The sequence below is a fragment of the Pithys albifrons genome, chromosome 6, assembly GCF_047495875.1.
Source record: "Pithys albifrons albifrons isolate INPA30051 chromosome 6, PitAlb_v1, whole genome shotgun sequence".
In the NCBI taxonomy this organism is placed as follows: domain Eukaryota; kingdom Metazoa; phylum Chordata; class Aves; order Passeriformes; family Thamnophilidae; genus Pithys; species Pithys albifrons.
The window spans coordinates 59,925,079-59,947,944 of NC_092463.1; the positions used below are offsets into that span (position 1 = coordinate 59,925,079).

The window sequence follows — 22,866 nt, forward strand, 5'->3', positions numbered from 1 at the left end:
TCTCAACGTGACCACGTGCCTGATCACCCATGGACAATCACATAAGGAGAAGAACCCAGACAAATCCAGCTGCCAGGTACTTAATGTCACCTTTGTTTGTGTCTTTGCTGGTCAAGCTGATCTTGGGCCAGGGCACAAGGGACCATTCAGATGTTTGTATCTACTGGGAACTCACTTCCACTCCAAATGCAGGGTCAAATATATGGGGACAACATGCCTTAAAGCAGTGTTGTGTTAGCAACATGTGGGATTTTTGTTACCTATGGCTTTCTGAGCTGTCACCTCAGCAGCCTCTCTTCAGCTAGGCAAAAGCTTCCTACTTTCAGTTTTGAGACTCAAACAAGTAAAACCTAATGTTACAGCCTTCTAGATGTCCACAGAAAATAAATCCTCCAGTTTTCCAGAGTCTAAAGCTAGATGATACTGTTCTTACAGTGGCAATGTCACATGCTTTGCTCCTAGACCTCTCTAAACAACTCATACTGAGCTCCAATGCTGGATTTAGCAGTCAAAAAGGATTTGCTGTTGACTTTAAATGAACAAATTAGTGCAAGGAGAGCATTTTAGTTGTTGTTTTTCCTCCTCATCTGCTGTTTTGAGTAAGCAGCTTTTTGCAGGGAGACATTGTCACAAATTTGCCAAAGGTATTCCCTACCTTCCCTTATTAAGAGTAATTTCTTACAGATGGCTGTTAGCCTGTTCTGTGGCAGTACACTGGGGAAATGGAGCATTTTCATTCTCTTACAAAAATAATGCATTTGCTTTGCAACTTTTTGGTCTAGATGCCTTTTGCCTCTTTTCATTTCTTTCCAGTGGAATTTCTTGTGTTTATTCAAAAATTTACTCAGAAATTTCAAACTTACACAGATACCTCAGTAATTCTTTTCACTTTGATTGCTATTTTTAAGCCTTCGGCTTTAATTTACAGGGTAATATTTTAAATTAAAAGCACAATGCAGAGTTTGTTTCATACATACTAATTTTAATTACATGAACTCTTTTGATCTTTTACTGCTGGCATAAGTTTATTTTTTTAGCAGGACATTTTTTTAATATTACCTTTCACATATTGTACTATAGAGTCTGACTGATTTAGCACTAGATTTCAGTTGAAGACGATTCAATAAATAAGGAAATGAAATCTGAAATGAGGTAATACATCACAAATTGCTATTTTCTGTACTGTTGGGTACTCTGAGGACTTGGAGTGTTGAATGGACTCCGTTCATATGTTGCATTCATGGAACTGCAGTAATATTGGATATGTTTTACCTAAGAAATGCTAGTTACTGGTCACTGTGATGTTTCCTGTAGGGAAATGATTTTGATTTGAGGGTCTCAAAATATGAAGTATCTCACTGGTTTCCAGTAACAAAAGCATAACCTATGTCTTGAAAATTTCAGCCCAAAAGTGAGCAAGTTAATCTGTTACTAACTGATGCTGTAAAAGACTTTATGCAGAAGCTTAAACTAGCTAAAGAAGTGAAGGCTGTTCAAAAGCAGGAGGGCTGCGATCTCCAACTTGCATAAAACAGCTGGGTTGACTGGGAATCTGCTAGTGATTAAAAAATGTGTGATTTTAAATATATTTCATAGAGTTCTTGCACATTTCCCCAAACAAGAGAGCAATTCCTGCTCCTTGAAAGAGTTGGCTACACATCTGCAGTCAGCAGAATCTGGCTGGGACTAGCAGTGTACTGCCACGATGAGAATACGCCATCCGGTGAGGGAAAGTGAAGCAATCCAGGATGTCTCAGGTTTCACAGCCTCTAATCAAGCAGAACTACACATTCAGGCACAAAAATAGCCAGTAGACAAGTATAGGCAGTGCTTGTTCGGCTCCGACAGGGAGTGTGAGCCAAGTAGCCTTCTCCCTCACTCCCATACCTGCCACTATTTTTTGTCACACTGGAAAATACAAAGATCTGGGAAAACTTCTTAAATTTGGTTCAAATTTTCTACTCTTTAAGGTTGCAAGTAAAACTAAGATTTTTATTCTCCTTCAAGCTTAAGGCATGTTGTCTAAGCCTCTGTTTCTGTCTAAATTTAGTAATTTTTTCCCATAGGTTTATTTTTATGCTTCATGTTCCTGAATACAAGTGGGGAACTAGACATTACATCCAATATGATTCTTTTCATTAAATCTGGGTAGTAGTCATCAAGCTGGGCTGAGAAGTTTCCTTCTTCTAGCTCTCATGTTTTCAGAGATTGTTTATCATGTTACAGTTGAATTTCTAAAATTGAACTATTTCATAAAGAAGACTTGGCAAATCAAGGCACTTAGTGATTCACACTGGTTGATTTATGCCTAGAATTTAACTCATTCTATGCCTGTTACCTGTAAAATTGCTTTCTTGATATTTTTTGTGTAAAAGGTTTTCTTGAATATTGTGGTTGGCAGTTAGGGAGTATTTGTGAGAAATTTGTCAGGAGCATTTGGATGTTCAGACACACTGATTGGCATGACCAAACAGACAGAAGGTATAGGTCTGTGAATACATCATGCAGTGTATACTCTGAATTTTACTCCCTGTTGCTAGGTAGTTCTAAGTGCTTATTCCATAGTCTGTGATGGTGTTGGTTCAGTTAGCACTGAAAGACTAAACATAGGTTTTTATAGTTTCTTTTATGAGAAATTAAGATGATTTTTCACATTGGTATCAACCATAGGGATGTGTGTATATATTTATTCACTGCACTCAATTATTTGTGGCAACTTCTGAGCTTCATTGTGGCAGTTTGATTTTGCCTGTAGGCTTTAGCACTGTTGACGCTTAATTCTTGCCAGGGCAGATGCTTTCTGGCACTCAATTGACCAAATTAAGGTTTTGTCATTAAACATTGTCTTTGTAATATGCCATTTGCCTGCTTCTCTGTCCTGCTATGGCCACAGGAGTTGTGTACCTGAACCTGCGGGATTGTTGTTTCAATCCTTAGTGTTTTATAAAATTACATTGTTTGGGCTCATACCTTGCCTGTGTTAACTAGGACACAGTGCTGTGGAGCTGGCTTGACAAGTTGGGCAGAACGGTATGAGGTATAATAACAATATTATTTTATACTTTCACACCTCTTAAAAAGTGGATGCTTCTGCTATTCCACTAGCAATGCTTTAATTCCCTGAAAGGGGAACTGGCTTTTGCCACCTTCTCTATGGGCAGTCTTGGTTCATAAACACTGGTAGCTTGTCACAATGATAAGGTTGGTTAATATAACCTATTTGCCCAATATCTGCTCCTGAATCGCAAGGAATTCTCTTATTCTGTATAATAGTAAATGGAGGGAAGAGATGAACTCAAATGTTTGTCTTTGGCAAGATTGCTTCTGCCTTGGCTTGAGACATCTATTTCATGGTTGCTGGCTATCCCAGATGATGTGATGTGGGCCTCCACCAGAAACAAGAAATGCCCAGTGCAGTGAGCTCCAGAGTCCCTCAATTTAGTGAGGCAAGACGGGGCAGCATTTTTTCTATCCATTTAAGACTGTTATTAGTCTTCAGTATGAGATGGGCTTTAAGGTCAGGGAGGTTTTAAAGCCTTCCTAAGATGTTTTGACATTATGTTGGTCTGCAACCTGTTGAAACACCTGAAATTTTCCTGCTTGCTATGGCATGGAGTTTTGCTTACAGTGCTTGTGTAGCCATGGAGTAAACAACTTCTATACTTTTATTTCCTAGCTGCATGCAGCACAGACAAAACTTCTTGTTAAACTATAGGTGCTTTGTGCTCAACAAAGCTGAGGCATTGGATTGTGTAACTTCTAAGAATTCAATACAATTTCTTCTTGAACTTTAATTGGCATGAAACTTAGGTTCTAGTGATATTCTGTTGTCTCCAATACTTAAATCATCAGCTTAAATGATTTTAACAGGTATAATTCATTTGCTAGACACTGTGGCTAGTCATACTTGCTTCTTTATTTGATGATAATCAGGCTCAACATCTACCACAAGTGGCTGGAGTTATTTTAGCATCATCAGCATCAATTTGCTGCATAGTGATATAGTCAATATTTTGGGGATGCTTAGATCAGAGATGCATTCAGGGCTTTTTTTGTGGGGTTTTTTCAGCTTGCTGGAAAACCATTCCAGATGATCAATTGGTTACCAGCACATATGATCAGTGGTGGAATAACATTTGGGTTTTGTCTTACAGGAACCATAATGATACTTCTCCAGCCAAAACTGCAATTCCCATGGGCTGGTAAGTAAAGAAGCTCCACCACTGAAAGGGGAGAATCCCTGACACCTCACCTCTGCCTCTCCCTTCTAGTTTGTGGCTGTGCATTCCTGGTGCTTGCCTGGTTTTGACCTCAGCAAAGATCAGGTACATCCTTGAGCTTTAACTTGCTCAGACCAAAGAGTTTGCTTGGCTAAAGATTTTTCTGCTACATTAGTAAAGTTTTGTGGGTCAGTGAAGGGTCTGGTGAGCAAGAGGGAGGGAGAGGTATGTGCTCCTGAGAGACAGGAGAGATGCAGCCTTTTTGGCAGAGAAATTATGAACTGGGGTGCCTGTGGGTCTGCAGCCCAAGCACCAAACAGCCTATCCTAAAATTTCCAAGTATGATTATTTGGGCGTTTTTTACGTTTAACATTTATCCAACTGAAATATATATTTCTTATTAAACTCACTTCTCTGGGGAATCTTGGTAAGAGTAGTTAACATAGCAAATTTACAATCACCTTCAAAGTTCTGTATCTTATGTTAAAATCAGTAATGCTTCTGCTTAGTCAGCCACAGCAAAATGACTCAATAAAGTTTTACAAAAATTTGCCCACTGCTAGTCAGCAGTTATCCCCTTGGCTGGTGAAATTTGAAGGCAACAAAAAGCTTTGGCGATACATGTTTGTTGCTGATCCTGCTTAAGATTTGGCAAAAAAGGGGGAGGTCAAGGTGGCCCAGCATCAGCAATGAAAGGGGACTGTGTTCATGGGATTTGGAGCCACACTGGAATATTGACAAAAAATCTAGTGGCAAACAAGGGTAGGAATATATATATATACACACCTATATATATGTGCGTGTGTGTGGCTCAGCTTCACGAACGAAGATTTGGGAAGGGCTGTCCCCACGTGGGTGTGCCCTTCCAGCCTGCGCAGTGGATTTTAGGTGAGGCTCAGCGTGCACAGAACTGGCCCCACCGTTTCGGTCCTGAGGTTCATCTGCCACGGCCGAGCGAGCTTGGACAGTGCCAGTGAAGTCCTCAGGACTAGAACCTACAGCACCCGGCATTTCCCAGGAGGTCTCCCATCCAAGTACTGATCCGGGGCTGACCCTGCTGAGCTTCCGAGATCTGACGGGATCGGATGTCAGGGAGGCATTTAACTGCCTACATATATATGTATATATACATATATATACACACACATATGCATATATATATATATATAAAATCTAATCTATTTATAACAAATAGTTGTAGCTTCAGTGGAGAATTAACTCAGAGGAGAGAATTCGGGAAAGGACACCATTTGCCTAGCAGAGATGTATGAAAACCAACAGTTTTAAGAACTTTAAATCAGAAACAACATAATAATTGTGGGGACTAAAATGGGATTTTGCAATTTAATCCAAGGCCAGGTTACAAACTTTGACTTGGCTGTCAGCAAATGTTCACCTGCCTTCTTCCTACAGTGGGATTGTCACCTGCAGATGAGGTTTCTGTTTGTTGAACTGGTACATGACCAAAAACTATAAAGAACAGCTGTGGCGAGCGCCTATGGATTGTGGATTAGCACACCCGTGTCCGTGATAGCCCTCCCAGTTGCGGGGAGGCGTGTCCCGCTCCCCTGGGAGGCGTGTCCCGCTCCCCTGGGAGGCGTGTCCCGCTCCCCTGGGAGGCGTGTCCCGCTCCCCTGGGAGGCGTGTCCCGCTCCCCTGGGAGGCGTGTCCCGCTCCCCTGGGAGGCGTGTCCCGCTCCCCTGGGAGGCGTGTCCCGCTCCCCTGGGAAGAGTGTCCCGCTCCCCTGGGAAGAGTGTCCCGCTCCCCTGGGAAGAGTGTCCCGCTCCCCTGGGAAGAGTGTCCCGGTCTGCAGGAGGCGCGTCCCGCTCTCTCCGGGCTCCAGGAACCGTGTCTCGCTCGCCGGGAGGCGTGTCCTGGCTCCAGGGGACGGGCCGTGCCGCGGGTGCCGCCGGGAGCGCGGGCCGGGCCGGGTCGGGCTGGGCGCTGTAACCGCCGGCGCTCCCGCAGGTGCCGCCCCGCCATGAGCGGCAGCGGCGGCCGCGGCGCGGGGAGAGCCCCGGGCCCGGGCACTGATCTCAGCTCGCCGTCCTCCCCCGGCTCCGAGGACGAGGAGCCCCTCAGCCCCTCCGGCGGCTCCCCGTTCTCCCCCGCGTCCCGCTCCGGCTCCCCGAGCGGGGAGGAGACCTGGGCGGCGGCCGCCCGGAGCCCGCCGGGCCATAGGTAACCCCGGGCGCCTGCACTCCCTTCCCTCCGCTGGGGACAGAAGATTATTTTATCTAAATATAGACTTGATTGCGTAGATAAGTGCTTTAAGCGCTTTGTTCTTTTTTTTTTCTTTTGTTTTTTTTTGTCTTGGAACGTCAGGGGGCAGCTGAGTATTTTTGGGGGTTTGTTGACCTGAGCATCGGGGGTTTTGCCAGATAAAAAGCTACAGGCTTTGCTGTCATCCTATTGAAAGTTTTTGGAAACTGAGGGGCTCTTTTGCCTGGCGTGTATATCTGTGTCCAGAGTCGGTGTTGTGTGTATGCATTGCACAGTTCCTGCTCTGGTGGTTTAATTTTATTCTCTTTCAATGATATGCAAACTTATCGTGTCTCCTTTTTTACTTGGGATCTCGCCAACTTGACAGGATAATAAATAGTTCTTATTCCTCCCTTTAAAACAGAAGGGGGAAGAGCAGGCAGTACCTATCTTATTCTGGAGTACACCCTGTGCAATGGAAGCCCCACAGGCTTGTGCATTTAGTGGTGGTGGATGTAACGAGCAAGGCTGAACTGAGCTGAAAGTGCCCGTGGAGTGAGGGTTCAGGCTCTAGCACGATTCTCAAACCCCCATGGAGAGCAGTGAAGGAATATCAACCACACTGAACGTTACTTGTAGGCATTTCTTGAAAAAGGCGCTAAAAGTCCAGCAAAAGTGGGTTGAACATCTTGAAAGGATGTTGTGGCCAGGTGGGGATTGGTCTCTTCTCTCAGGCAACCAACAGTAGGACAACAGGGCATGGGCTTAAGCTCTGCCAGGGGAGGTTTAGGTTGGATACCAGGAAGAAGTTCTTTACAGAGAGAGTGGTCAGGCATTGGAATGGCCTGCCCAGGGAGGTGGTGGATTCTCTGACCCTGGAGGTTTTTAACGTGAGACTGGATGTGGCACTCAGTGCCATGATCTAGTAATCAAAGTGGGGTTGGATTAAGGGTTGAACTTGATGATTTCGGAGGTCTCTTCCAACTCAACTGATTCTATGATTCTAAGTGTAGTGAGAAGCTTCAGAGTAAAAAAAGTATTATCCAGTTTATGGGCCCTTTCAGGCTTTCTGTTACCTCTCAATTTTCTTCTTCCCAAGAAGCAGTTTTGTTTATGTACCTTGAAGTTCAGTAGCACTTTGTTCAAGCTACAACATGTCTTTACTGCATGAGATGCTCTTTGAAACAGCTTTCCATTTTTGGGCCTGTTGCTGCAGTGCTCTCTGGCAGCAGTGAGATGCAACTGGAGATGACCTCTCTTAGGGCCTGAGTTAGCACAGTCTCGTTAAACTATGGGCACTATATACACTTTACTCATGCAGGCACTGCTTCTGACTAACACTGTTCTGTGTTGTACTAAGTCCCTTCCAAGTGTTCATATAGGAGATGCCATGGATAGGTGCCAACATCTCAAAAGCATAATAATAAACACACACTTCTTACGTGGCCACTGCCCTCCCCATGCATGCACACACTCTGAATCTTTTTGTTGTTGTTTGTCCTCTTGAAAGTACACAAAAATTAGCTGGAGGCAAACATTCGATGTGGGAAATGCAGTATTTGCAAAAGGATGTAAACAAAGCTTTATGGAATCATGTGAGACATTTTCATACTTTCATCGTGGACCGGTGTTGTGTTTGATGGTGTGACCTAAGTGAATGTATGGCAAAAGATAATCACAGTGTTTTCTGTTAATTAGACTTCACCTCTAATGCCAAATGTGTCTAATTTGATTTAAGATATTTTGAATTAGATGTGCACTTGAGAATAGGGTATTTTAAGTCTGTTGTAATTTTTTTGGGAAGTTCATAGCTGCGACCATACTAGCATTTCAGAAAACAGTCCCATGAAATTCAAGGTGTGTGAGACTCAAAATACGTCACTGTTGTGCCAGAAAGAGTGTGACCAGTGGCTGGAATGCACACTGAGAAGGGCAGATTTCCAGCCTGCATTCTGGTGCATTCAGAGAGCTTGAGACACTGTACTGGGGAGGTGTTTCTCCTAAATTCATATTGAGGTCTTCATACTGAGTGTATTTTCCTCTGTTGAAGCTTCATTTTCTGTTACTTCTTATTTGTCTACAATATGTTTTTAATCTATCACTGTGAATCATTTATTTGAGAAGCAAGCTGACAGCTTGGACTTTGTAATTACTGATACAAGAAAGCACGTAGGAAATATTATTTTTCTTAATTAGTTCCTTCTCCTAGTACTTTTTCTAAGGTTGGTTTACTATGTGAGCTTTGTTCCAGTACTAGGTGCCATAATGCAAATCATGCAAAGCAAAAGAATGCATTGAGGAAGTATCCCTGCCCAAAATCTCAAGTCTGTACAAAGTTGTGGGGTTTTTCCTGAATTTGAATGCATAATACTTTTATCCTTATCTTTAATAAACTTTCAGAGAGTTATTTTCTAACAAAATGTATTACTATGCATTCTTAAGTTGCATCCCTTTTTATGTGTACGTGTTTAAAAGCGCTCTCTGTTAAACTTTTGGTCCTTGTTAATGCTGTAGCATAAAAGCTCTGGGGTGCAGCAGGATGTGTTGGGCAATGCTGGGCTTGGGAGTGTTTGGCCTGTGCTGCTTCTGTCCTTACATTGTCTGTGTGTCAGGGTGTCCTTGGCAGTTGTGTTTTGCTACATGCCTGTGGCAGCAAAGTATAAAAGAGGGCTGGGGGCTGATGAGAGGAGAAACAAACCTTTTCCAGGTGAGTTGCAGCGTGAATCAGTTCCCCTGCACATGTCACGACCTGACCAACAAGCAGTCATGTTAGCACAGCCACGTGTGGGTAAACTACAGAGAAGAGTAGGGTAAAACTCCTTAGCGTTGACATTGTCCCCAAATTCTATCACAGAAATGTATTCTAAAGATGACTGGGGCAGAAAATAGCTCTGCAACATAGTACTGGAGTATTGCTGTTTCCTGTGAATTTGTTCAACTTTTATATTGATAAAATCCAGATATCTTCAAATGATTTATTTCTGGATCCATTGGCATAATATGTTTGTTTGGATGCTATTTCTGTAGCTGAAATTCAGCAAACAGAATTACTCACTGTCATGAAGGGTGTATATATATAGGTAGGTATTTCAGAGCCCGAACATCCATGTAAAATACTGAAGTGAAGTCTAGTTTCACTATTTTGTTAAGAAAAAATTCTGTGTCAGAAGAAATCTTTTAAAGAAATCTATCGGCATGTTTTCAGTTTGTGTTGACTTGGATCCTAATATGCTGTCTTACTTAAGAACCAGTACATGTAGAGAATATTATAAAAGATATTTCTGACCTAGGGCTAGGACTGCTGCATTATTCATGAGTAAAGAAGTTATGGGTGAGTTATGTAAGGTATTCTATTAAAAGTCTAATAGAACCTTGTGTAATATCATCAAGTATTCTATTGGCATTTCTTAAGCACATTTCCTGTCAAAGCTTTTTAAGGTGAAAAACTTTACCTCTTAGAGTGAATGGATTCATAATGCTGAGATTGCTTGATATCATGAACTTGCTTGATATCATGGGACTTGAAAGAAGAAAACTTGTTCTTGCTTTGCATTGTGCTAGAGGCTACTTGATACATGGAGCCTCTCTGTGGCCAAGGACAGGATGTTACTGTTAATCTCTTTTTTCCTTTGTTTCCATATGTGAGAAGGAAGGTGACACTTCATATTACTGGTGTTCTTTTTGTTCAGTTTCTAAAAGATAACGACTGAATCTCTTCCATAGTTTGGAATAGGGGAGGGCAGGGGGTGTGCCAGGAGCAGGCAAATCACTAACAAGCTAGAATTTAACAAGTATAATGTAGAATATAAGGGATATGGTCAGAGGTGCACTATAAATGCCATTTATCAATTAAGGAGGTTACTAAGCAAGTAGAAAAATTATGTCATTGTTGTCACGTTATCCCATAAAAGTAAAGTAGTTTTTCAAGGCAGTAGCACTGCTTAACCTTTCAATCAAATACATTACAGATAATATTCTCTTATGTTTCTCATTTTTAATTCAGGAAGGCTGAAGCCTCTGAAATAGTAGTGGGGGGGAAAGTCTCACCTTTGAAAGATAACCTTTCACCATGGGAAGAATGGTTCATTGGCAAGGAGAAGGAACTGCGTGCCCGCTTCCAAGCTAGAGCTGCAGAGGTGAATGCATCCAATTGGCTTGATGTTAAATCTAATAGAAGACACTGAGGAGGTTTTTTATCTCTGTCGGAAACACAAATAGTGTTGTCCATTTTTTTCCGTGTCTTGGGCCTCCATAGTGTTTCTGTTTGACCATGCTGGTATGATTCATGTTATGTGCATTCTCTTTTACTAAATGTTATGCTTCATTGTAGTGGTGCTGTGTAGTATTTTGCTTATCCAACTGTCAGTCAATGGTTCGAGTTTAAAAGATTAAAACATACTTATGTAATTGATACCTCAATTTTCATCCTGGGTACACACGCCTGCATGTAGGTAGTAAAACACAACAGGGTGTGTGCTGGTTCAAGTATGCCAAGCTACTTGGTTAGATTTAAGGCACAGTGTTGTTACCCACTTAAGTATCTAATTTTACAGCTGTTTGGTGTCCTTTCCCAGAACAGCGTTCCCTGTTATAGCATTTTTTCCCCTCTTTCCTTCTTTTGCCCTCTTGCAAATGAGCAATTGTTGAACACCAGGGCTGGGTCACAATTAAGTGAGACCACTATATCTTTTCCTGGTTAATATGTTTGTAATTGCAGTTGATTAAATGATACTGTTGTTGAAAATCAAATTGGAAGTATTGGGTAATGATTAGAACAATCCCATAAAAGCTAGATAACTTTAGTTACTGATTTACTATTTGACCTTGAATGATGCCCTAGCCTTCCTGTGGTTATCTGTAAAGTGCATATGGCATACAGCTGTTTTATGTGGGCTATGTCATGTTATTTATAAATCACCCACTGGTGGAAGGTTCTGGAACAGTCTTTTAGAGGTCAGCAGGACACCAAAGTAGTTTGTTAAACTTGAGAAATATGTTCTGATCTGCTGAAATCCACCAAATGTTTCATGACTTGCCCTTTATATTCTAGTTTGGTAATCATTTTTCCCTATTTTGATTTTTAAGTATAAAAAATGAGCCAAAGCAATTTTAGGCATTATACAGAAAATGTTGTTTGTGTATGGACCTCTCTTGTGGAACCAAAACAGTTTATTCTTGTGTATCACACAATAACATTTACACTATGCTAAATGTAATATAGCAGATACCTCTCAGCAGTGTATTGAGGAGTCATGGGACAAGCATTACTTAAAGCCACGTAGAATATGGTCATATAGGTAAATATTTTATTTTTCAGTTGTAAGATTTTGAAAACATAAGGCAAACTGCAGCATGGGCAGCACAAAAAACTTACATTTGGGGGAAAAATGAAATCAGCACTTTTGTAACACACCAGAAGAGAATGAAGTATTGATATAAAAATTATCACTACATTTGCATGTAAAAAGTACTCTAAACTGATAATTAAAAGAAACAACTGTGAAGTTATAGATCTTTTGCTGACAGCAGCACCAAGTCTGGCCTGATTGTCAAAAGTGTAGATAAACATTTGGAGTGGATAGTGGATTGGGTCTTCTAAGGTACTTACAATGCCATCAGCTTTTACAGGAACCAGGATCCCTGCAGTACAGATGTCTCAGAACTCAAAGGAGATGCTCATTGCTGTAACTTTGCCTCAATACAGCAACAGCTGTATTTTCAAACTGTTTGTATTGTGGGTGTTTGAGCTTTCTGTAGGCTCCTACTGATGTCCTACTAAATTGAAATTCAGTGTCATAAGATAAAGTGGTTCTCTCTGAGATGAGCTGCAGTGTAGGGACCATAAAATGAGTTTCATGGAAATAATTCCGTCTATCTATGTTTGAAAGTATGAATATTCATTGAAAAATAGCACTTTGTGCTGATGCTACTGTTGGAGAAGACACACTTCCCAATTTGGTCATGTTTTAGCTTTATCAATTGACTTCAGACTTGAAAGTGATTACATATATACTGTATGTTGTATAAAGATACTTTGGAATTTCTTCTCTCATCTTCAAAATAAAGCTCCTGTTTCAAAGTTTGGTAAAATCTACAATAATTTTGGTTTTAATAAGCTTTGGGTTAAGCCCTAATGTTCCTCTAGCTCTGGTACTAAAAATGACCAGTGAGTTATAATTCACTTAGCTTTTGATACCAGCCACAATGCAGAGCAGTGCACAATCTAAATTTTAAGTATTGTAGGAAAGTACTGCTGCAAATTAAGATTTTTCTGACTGAAGTATGTATTTCCATTTAATACTCTAAAATTTATACATTTCCATTGACTATATTTCATACTATTTCTGTGTTTACTGTCATCTATCTTTTCCAAAGTCTTAATGAAGGAAAAATACCAAAATCTAATGCTTAAATTGTTTTAACTGCAGGACTATTTCCAGTACTGGTGTAATGGTCATCATGGATTTAAGATGTATACCTTTTCTTTAATTAGGAAATGAATATAAAGCTTGAGAAGATGAAGCAAAAGCAAGAATGTGAAAGGAGGAAAAGGATAGCTGAAGAGAAACACAAGGAATGGGTCCAAAAAAAAAGAGAGGAGGTAAATACTTCTTTGCTTGCAGATGTTCTAGTACATACCATGCTTAAATAAATTTATGTAAAATTTACTCACTCTGTTTGGTTACCCATGTTTTTAGTTTGCTGAATGAATGCTTGCTTTAATTGAAAATTATCAAACCACACCAAAAAAGTTAAACGTTTTTCCAAGACTGATTTGGTTTTTTTGTTAAGGTATAACAGGATTTGTTCTCTGAGTAGTCAGATCACTGGCAACTGGCCTACATCTTGTGCAGTAGCTTTCTGCTCATTATAGCTGTGGTTTTTCAATGTTCCCTACTCTTTCAGACTTCCTAGGTTCAATGCCCAAGCATTTTGGGTAAAGTGTCAGCTGTGTGTAATATCTTGTACACAAAGTAGAGCCAGAAGAAGGATTTAGTTAAGTACTGTTGTGGACAGGCAAATAGCATGGTAAAGTTTAGAGGGATATTTGAGGTGTGGATCCAGATTCAGGAAATTCTCAATAGACCGCAGTTAGCAATTGGGAATTCCTTCATCCAAAAAGTAATTTCAGAGTGGAATCAAAAGATTTTTTAAGTTCTCTTGAGAAGGATGCCTTAGTCCAGGATTAGAAGCAGACAGAATGCTGATCTCAGTGGGGCTCTGTTTAGCTCTGTCTCACAAGATCTGAGCATATGCACTGGGTTGCAAAAATGGGAACGCTTGAGAGACTTGGGCATGTTCAGTCCCTGGCAGTTCATGAGCATATGCATTCATTGTCCAATAGTCTGTAGCATCCCAGTTGTTTGCTGTTTTGTACTTCTGGTTCTGAATAAAATCAAATGAAAATTGATTAAAAATATCACAGCGGCACTAGGATAGACATCCAGGCCTCACAGAATCACAGAATGTGCTGAGTTGGAAGGAACCCACAAGGATCACTGAGTCCAACCCTTAGCCCTGCACAGGACCATGCACCAGAGTCACACCATGTGCCTGAGAGTATCATCCAAACACTTCTTGAGCTCTCTCGGGTTTGGTGCTGTGACCACTGCCCAGCAGAGCCTGTTTCAGTGCCCAGCTACCCTCTGGAGGAAGAACTTTTTATAATATCCAACGTAAACCTCCCCTGACACAACTTCAGGCCATTCCCTCGGGTCCTGTCACTGCTCACCACAGAGAAGATCTGTGTCTGCTGCCCTTCTTCTCCTCTTACAGAAGCTGTAACTACAATGAGATCTCCCCTCAGTCTCTTCTTCAGGCTGAACAGACCAAGTGCCCTCAGCCACTCCTCATATGGCTTCCCCCTTTGTTGCCCTCCTTTGGACACTCTCTAACAGCTTAATGTCTTTCTTTTTTTTTCCAATAAGACCCCTTTAGTCTCTGAAGAATAAAATTTTAATGGAAACTAGGTACAGGATGGGAAAATTCTGTTTTGATGCTTTTTCACTGTAAATTTTGTTCTTACAATTTACCGTGGTGTTGTTTTGATAGTCTTTATGAGAAACAGAAAGCAGTAGGTTGTATGAAAGCCTAGAACCAACACACTATATAGTAATGAATAACATTCTTGGAGCAGACTTCCCTTCTTGGTGTGCTGTGTGATTCCTCCCAGAGGAGACACCTGCATTCCAACTCTTACTCCAAAGACTTTTTGTTTAATGTGTACTTTATCTCAGCATTGTTAATAAAGAGCCCAGATTGTTCAACAGCTTGAGCATGACTTTCAAGTTCAAAAGCCATGCTTGCTCATGCTGTTCTTCTTTCATCCAACGAGTTGTTAATTATTTTGTGAGGAGTGGGGCTACTTCAACAGCAAGGGTGGAGAATCCTGTCATCCCAGCCTGCACCATGGTGGATGGAGTCTTCTCCTCTCAGTGGGACATGGTAATTGGAATCCCCTCAGGCAGAAAGGTAATGAAATCCAGATCTTCCCTGTCCTAGGTTAGTGTTCCAACAGCTGAACTATTGTTCTGAGTCAAAGCTGTGGTTGCTAATGCAGACCCTGATGTACTATGACTTTTGCTGACAGTTTGGACTTGAAAAAGGTGCTAAGATGTCTACTTTTTTCAAGACTGAACCCTTTCAAGAAATGTGTTCGTGTGGGCAGCTTCTAGAAGAAATGCTTTCCAATATTGAGAACCAACTGCATTTAAGAATTAAAATTTTCTGTTTGCATAAAAGTCTGTCTTTACATATCTAACTTTTTTGTGACTCTGAAATAAATTTATTAAGGATTTTTTCTTCTGCATATTGTGGGTCTTTCACCCTCTGAACCTGGAGTGTCTTTATACAAAACTTTTCTGTCATGCATAACCAATGCCATAGTTATTATTTTAGGTTGTACATTAATCTTAATTGCCTTTAGACTTCTTTGAGAAGAATGGACTCATTTCTCATGGTTAGTGTTAGAATGACTTTTAGATAGAGTTGTGGAGGAGGAATTCAGGGTGACAGATGAATAAAGTATGAGTGCTCGTTGTGTTTCAGCAGCATTTGTGGAGTCTGCATTCTTCTGAAGACCCTGAGAGTGTTCCAGGGATCAAGTACACTAAAACTTTCTGCTTATCACATACACTGAGTTCCCACATGAAATGAGGATGGTTTGGGAGAAAGATGCAGTAACTCCTGTTCCTCCTGTGCCTGGACTGCAGTGGGCTCTGCATTGACTTTATGTGAACTTGAGCAGTAAGTCTTGTCAGGAGACAACTGCATCACAGTGTTGGTTCACTTACCTTTTTTCTAGCCTATTGTTGTTTTCACTTGCCAGTTCTGGAGAGGTTAGAGAAGTATTTCTGTGGGCTGGTTTGATGACTGAATTGTGTTATAGGTTGAAATAGAAAAGATAACAATTGTCTAAACAACGCAGAGTTCCAAGATTGCTAAATGTGGTTGACGTTCAGGATGATTATGAGGATAAACAAGAAAATTTGGATGTATATTATGATGTTGGCAGTGTGGAGTTTTCCTATATTTCACCACTGGTCAGCATTAACTAATGCTGGAATATGGTGGATCAGATGTCAGAGCAAACAGCTGTGAAATAGAACCATTATCTGTGAAAAGAAAAATGTTGTCACATTCTGCAGACGTATAATGGAAAAGGATTGCTGTGAGAAATATCTTAAAAATATCAATCACAACATTAATTTCTGGAAATATTTCTCCTCATTGTCAATCTACATAGAAAGTCCAGAACAGAAGCATCTCTGCACTTTACCCTCTCTAGCCTCTCATTTATCATTGATATGAAAATCCAGAAATATATATATATTTTATTAGTTTTCTTCCAGCTGGATATAGTGCCTCTGTTTCCAAGGCAATTAGGCTTTTTTTCCTTCATGGAAAATTATTTAATGTTTCTCCTTCTGTCAGGAAGAAAGCAGGATGCTGCTTCAAATTTTAGGATCCTTTGACCATTCACCACATGTAGGTCTGATTTCTCTTGAAAAGTTGGTAGTTAGTACTGACTCAGTGAGACACATGCTGCCCACTGAGTCACTGTCACTGTTCTGTGGGACAGAATGATTTGGGTTGGGTGGGGGATTCCCAAGTACAGACCTAGCCCAGACTTCATTAGGTTCTGAGGCTTGATAGGATCATAGCCCAGAGCAGTGAACCCTCCGGGTAGATTTGTATCCTCTCTCCTTAATTACATCCTTGGATAGGGTGGCAGGAGAACAAGCCTTTCTTGCAATGAGTAATTGAGTGTTTTACAATCAATACCTTAATTTATGTAATACCTGTAATCATATTTTAATGTATGTAAATTTACTAGTGGTTTAGTGAATAGATCACGTCTGTATTGAGCACAAGATCAAGGGGAATTTTTAAAACCCAATCTGACAACACCAAGCATAAACAAATAATTTCTCCCTCCCATATATACATGGAAGGAAAGTAAAAGAAGGGTTGAAGAACGTGCATATTAATGTACATTCATAGCATTTTTTATAGACTTGTATAAGGGAAAGTAATGAGGATGAGGGGAAGCTGGGAAGGCCAGGGTGACAGGAGCTTGACATGAACCAGGTTACTAAAGCAGCTGGGAATGTGGTGAGCACTAACTTTATGAAGGAAAAGCTGTTCTGATTGTGAGAGAAAGAGGAAGCGTTTCTGATTTGTCTGCAGAATAATTTCTAGGCAGCTGCTAAGTCTGCAATTCTGCAGGGAGTCTCCCTATCTTAAGGATGTCTCGCTGGAAGTAAAACTTAGCAATAGTTGTGGCTTTCATGGTAGTGTGCGTGGCATATTACTGTTTACATAGAACCTAATTTAACTTTGGCTTGGCCTAGATAATAGCTTAACCCATCTGAAATATTGTGATTAAAGATACATCATTTAAGAAGCTTCCCTGCATTTTATTTTGAGTATTTAGAAATGGTTTTAGTCTATTTTCTGCTTGTGATTGTTTTCCATTATTGAACAATTTCCGTAGGTATGGAAGGGAACTTTTTTTCAGTTCTCTCCTGTATTTGTTTTCATGCCTTTTATATGCTAAGACCCTTTGCTAAAGACTGTAGTTTTGGAAGATCCTTAGTTTTGTAAGTACATCAGAGGTAAGTCAGCAAACAACGAAATACATGGAATGTTTGTAAGCCACCTACACCAACGATTTGACTCATTGATTTAACACAGATCTCTCATCTACATTAGTGCTGCTTCTGTGTCACACACTGCCATTGTCTTGCAACAGGAGTTGTTCAGGGATGCATGTGGGGAATATTTGTAATGGAGAGATAGAGAAACAGCTCTGAATAAATCAGATTAAGATGAATTTTACACAACGAAGGAGGAAAAGCTTGGACAATTGATTTTTTTTCAAAAAGATGATACTTAGACTACACTAAATTTCCTTTTCATCATTTTAAAGTATGGAAGTATTTGTTTCATATTAAGAAAGATCTTGTTTCCACTCTCTACTAGCACAAAAACATTTCATAGTCTTAACTTTTTTTTTTTACCCAAAATGAAATTATCTTTTTCATTGGTCTTAGTTGTAAATAATATTATTACATGTACAGGTCTCAGTGCTGTGAAGTCATATTAATAAGACTTCAATGACATTGTAATTCTATGGAGTTCTAAATTCCAGAATATGCATTGAAATTGGAGTGTATTCATATCTGACCATTTTCCCTATACTACAGACCAGATTCAGATGATATTTGCTAGAATGTAGTAGCATTAAAATGGAAAAAATCACAAGAGACACCAAACAACAAAACCAGGAGAAAATATAGGAGCTAATTGTAATAGTTTTGTGAAATTGTGAGCAGTGTGTACATAAATAAATCTTTGTTGTCAAATAAGAATATTTGATGAGAGTGTACCAAAACAGTAGTACTGAAAGTATCATTATTCTTTAGGTGAAGAACCTCAGAAATGATGGTAAATAGAGTTAATAAAGCATCACTTCTAAAAGGGGGAGAGGGGAAATGCCACAGTGCATAGTTTGGCTGCTGATTGTTAAAATTGTAGTAATGCTTCTATTGTTGGCAAACACAGAACAAGACACACTAACTCAAGCAGTTCTGTAAACTGCCTGCATTTCTGGCAGAAATGGGGTAGTGTTTTGCAGGGCAATATAAGCTTCAGTTTTTATTCTGTATGGTGTTACTTTATTGGCTTACTGGTAAGTTTGGTATGGGGGACAAGCATTGAACCATCAGATACCTGTTTAGACCAGACTGAGGGAATTGGTGTCCAGAATTCCAGCTTCTGATTCATTATGCATAATTGGATTTTGCAGAAGGGCAGTAAATCTGGGGGAGAGAGACAGGGGGACAGCTCTAATTTCTGCCTTTTTGTGTATATAATGGGAAAAATGGTAATATATAATGGTAAAATGGGAATGGGAATGTATTTCTGGTTTTCTCATGAATGTGTTTTTCCTCTATTACATTTATTTATTATACTTTGCAGCTGTGGTTGCAGGCATTTTACATCCATACTGCCAACTGTGGTGATTTTGAGTCAGTATAAGTTTCTGCTAAACTACATATCTACTTTGTTCAAGAAGAGTATGCAGGGAAGCATGCAAGTAAAAGATTTCTTTTAAGAAAACATTTTTTTTTCAACAGCTCTTTTCTGTAAACATGAAACTGATCTTAAGTCTTCTGCCTCTCCTCCAAGTCATGTGCGCAGCTTGTCTGGTAGATTTTTAGTTCTACACGTGTGTGCAGCTGCTTAAGAGCTAAGCAAGCCAAGCAGAAGTAGTATGGAATCAGTAGAATTCCAGACATTTCCTAAAGGTTACAGGGAAGGGAAGTGAGAGCTACTGTTACTCTTCAAATGAAAATGCCTCCCTTTCCAGAGCAAGAACAGGCCATCGATATGTGGTTGTTTGCTTAGAGAAAGGGCCCCTAAACATTGTTGGCTACACTTGGATACACACACATGGAAAAGATGTAGAAGTGAATGATACCTTTGTATATTCTGTCTTCCAAATCATACCGGTAGCAGTTGCATTTCACACTCAGTTACCACTTTTTTCCTACCCTACTAGAATGTTTTCTCATTTTTGCCTTTGTAATTTGGAGAGGAGAAATATGTGGATTGATTCAATGAAGTGTAGCCCCTATGTGAATAAACTAAAGAATATAAACAAAATTAGGAATACCACAAAACATGAACTGGATTTTCATGTGAACTTTTTATTTTCCTATCAACTTGTGCTAAAGTGTATTGAACAATCTGCATATCTCAATGACATAGAAGGAGGCAGTTTGTCTTCCATTTGGAACTGTAGTTTGCTCTGGATTCACTGACAAGTAAAACTTAACAGACCATTGTCAAGAATTGCAACATGTATTTATTTCCCAGAGAATACTGAGAGTGTGTTTTAACAAATGTCTGAATAAATAAAACAGAATAGTAAATACAACAGTATAAGGAGACCTGAAAGTAAAATTTTTATCGCGTTTTCTGACAGGTTTATTATGTCTAAAAAGGAGGCTGCAATATTACATATTTTTTCAGGTTTATGATAATTTTATTTGTAATGATGTAGTAAAATTAACTGTATTCCTCAAAATAGTTGCTCATGGAAATATACTGACCAGTTTGTATTGTGTTTCTTTCGTATGTTTCACATAGGAAAGAAGAGAAAGGGAACGAAAGCTGAACAAAGAAATGGCAGAAAAAGCCACAAGGGAACTAGAAAAAATGCAGCTACAAGAAAAGGCTGAGGTAAAGTATAAAGAATGGTTACAGAAGAAGAGAGCTGAAGAGGCACAAAAGAAGAAAAAAGAGAAGGTATTAACTGATCTTTTATTTCAATGGAGTTACTTAATCTGTAACCTGTATTAAATATATTGATGTCAAATGGCAGTGTTGTATATGAAAAAAAATTCCAAAAGTTGCAATGTTATCGCATTGAAGATATTGGTATGTTCAGCAAAGCAAGATGTATATTAATGCATTTTTGTTGATGGTGTTTGAGGTTTTTTTGTCAGAAACACTGGAGTAACATGGATGTTGGGTTTTTTAAACTTTTTTTTTTCAGACTTAATAAAATGCGTCATTTCCGTCATTGGGGAAACGTGTTCGTGTTTGAAGACGTATTTGTAATACATTCAGCAGTCTGGAAATCTGCAAAAAAATATTTACCATTTTGAGTATATTGTACAAGGCTTTTTCTATGAATATCTTAGTTGGTTGTTTTTTTTCAGGAAAAAGAGAAAGAACGGGAAGCTGAGCTACAGGAGAAGAAAACAAGATCAGAGAAAATCTTTAACGAATGGCTGCAAAATGCTAGAAACAAACCACGCCCTGTTTTAAATGGTTATGATTTCCCATATGGAAAGTCTACAGGTTTGTACTTCTAGTACACAAATAAGTAGTGACTTAGGTTTGTGGTTCCTTCCCTCTAATATTTTAGTGTAAAATGAAGCCTGTTCAAGATACTTGCCTCATATCTAATTTTGGCACATAGGGATGACCTCACGTGGTATAAGTTAGAGAAATATATTCTGAGACTTTTGTGCAATTTTCTTAGCCTCTTTAGTCATTTCAGAGGAAACTTACGTTATTTGAGATTTTTCTTGTCAGGCATAGGAATCACCAGAGCAAATCACTGGTTCCTTTGAAGCAAATCAATTATGTCATCATCCTTGTAAAGTTAGTCTTTGTGTTGACAAAGGTATGTGCCACCTTAGCACACATGAATCCCCCTCAGACAAGAGGTGAGGTTCTGAGACACAAGTAGTCTGACAGAAGTCCCGTCTGTAAAAGGAGACAAGGGAATCAACCTGGCTTCTGTAATCCTGTTTCTTTTTTGTTTGAAAGCCAGGTGTGAAAGAGAATGCTGTTGATAGTGTGGTGTTTCACAAGTCTCACTATTTTTGTATGTTTTGTCATCCCACAGAAGAGCAGCAAGAAATAGTTTTGCATTACATGTTTGAGTGCTTTATACTATTTTTTTTTTCCAATTTAAATACTGGTCTTTATTTGAATTCACAACAGAAATAATTTTGGGACCAAAATTTTGGTCTCTGAATATTTAAACGTGTATAAAGCAGGTGAACAACCTTTATTCTCTGAAGATGCTGTTACGTCTTTTTTTACTCCAGATGATTATTATAACTGCATGTTTATTATGATAAAAGCTTGTAGTGTAAATATTCCTTTTTAGTTACAAGTATTTTCTCCATGTTTTAGGGAGTGCTGATAGAAATTCATATCCAGCCCCAGCATATTGTAACCCCATTCCTTGGAAACCTATACATGTACCTCCCCCAAAAGAAGATGGTGTCCTTACCAAGAGGAAGAGTAGGAGACCTGTATCTTGTCAGCCACGTGCATCTTCGCCTGCGGTGATTTCTGCGCCCAAGAGCAACCCTGATATTAGATCCTCATGCAGAAAGAAGTTATAGTTCAATAAGAAACTGTTCTCATGATTTGGAGCAAACAGGGCCATAAATGTGAACCTCTGTCTAGTTATATGTCTAAAGCAGATTGCTTTGTGCTTATTTTTTTTTTTTTTTCATTTTTGGGAACAGATTTTGTATTTACACCTAACTGACCAATCAGGTTTTTAATGTTTTTTCTATGTCACATTTTAGTAAAAAAAAAACAACATCAACAAAAAAACAAAAAAGGAAAAGAAAAAGTAATCCTTAATTGATTGAAATGGGACTGTACCTCAGTATCAATAAAATGCACAGGATTGTTTCTTCGTTTCCTCTCTTTGTTGTTGAAGGAGTTCTTTTATGTATGTGGTGATTCTTTTGGACAGCAGTATTACTGAGTTATTTCAAAGATGCTAATTATATCAGCTTTTAAAACAATTGTTGACTTAATGCAGAAGGAATTCAAGGCCTACGTGCAGTTCCAGGGTTATGATGTCATTGGGAATGCAGAGATGCAGTGGGATACCTCACAGTGCTGGAGTGCTGTGGTGAGTGGATGGGCTCTTTAGGTGCTGGTCCTGGTATGTATGAACCAGAGAGAACTGACCAGGGATGTGAAGGCTGGGGCAGCTTTGCCTGCAATGTCTCTCTGAGAGCCTCAGTGAGTGTATGGGGTCTGGTAGTGTGCACATGAGAATGCTGAGGAGGTGGCAAATGTCATTGTAAGGGCACTCTCAGTTGTCTTTGAGAGGTCATGGTGATCAGGGGAGTTTCCTACGGACTAGAAGAAAGAAAATGTCAACTTTGTCTTCAAGGAAGGCAAGAAGGTGTATCTGTAGAACTACAGGCCAGCCAACCTCACCTTAGTCACCCAGAAAGGTGATGGATGGGGCAAAAGCAGCCAGCAGCCTCCTGGGCTGCATGAGAAAGAGCATTGACCAGTAAGTCAGGGGAAACAATTCTTCCCTGTACCACAGCTGTTTGAGACCACATTTGGAGTGCAATATCTACTCCTGGGCACCACAGTAAAAGAG

At 39.8% G+C, this 22,866-nt stretch overlaps 1 protein-coding gene across 2 annotated transcripts; it reads left to right on the forward strand.

The window, feature by feature from the left end:
• CCDC34 (coiled-coil domain containing 34) lies at positions 1 to 22,168 on the forward strand. Of its 2 annotated transcripts, XM_071559098.1 has the most exons (7): positions 1 to 76; positions 4,155 to 4,202; positions 10,426 to 10,558; positions 12,916 to 13,023; positions 20,079 to 20,237; positions 20,654 to 20,795; positions 21,642 to 22,168. In XM_071559098.1, exons 1-7 carry the CDS (start codon positions 30 to 32, stop codon positions 21,854 to 21,856), a joined length of 852 nt encoding a protein of 283 aa, XP_071415199.1. In that variant the 5' UTR covers positions 1 to 29; the 3' UTR covers positions 21,857 to 22,168. The 2 variants fall into 2 exon arrangements, with proteins under 2 accessions (XP_071415199.1, XP_071415198.1); XM_071559097.1 differs by lacking the exons at positions 1 to 76; positions 4,155 to 4,202 and adding an exon at positions 5,961 to 6,401.
• Positions 22,169 to 22,866: the final 698 nt, after the last annotated feature.

Coding starts and splice junctions, on each gene's coding strand:
- CCDC34 (XM_071559097.1), top strand. CDS start 6,202: ATGAGCGGCAGCGGCGGCCGCGGCGCGGGGAGAGCCCCGGGCCCGGGC. Junction 10,559..12,915: donor TCCAAGCTAGAGCTGCAGAG/GTGAATGCATCC, acceptor TTCTTTAATTAG/GAAATGAATATAAAGCTTGA. Junction 13,024..20,078: donor TCCAAAAAAAAAGAGAGGAG/GTAAATACTTCT, acceptor TGTTTCACATAG/GAAAGAAGAGAAAGGGAACG.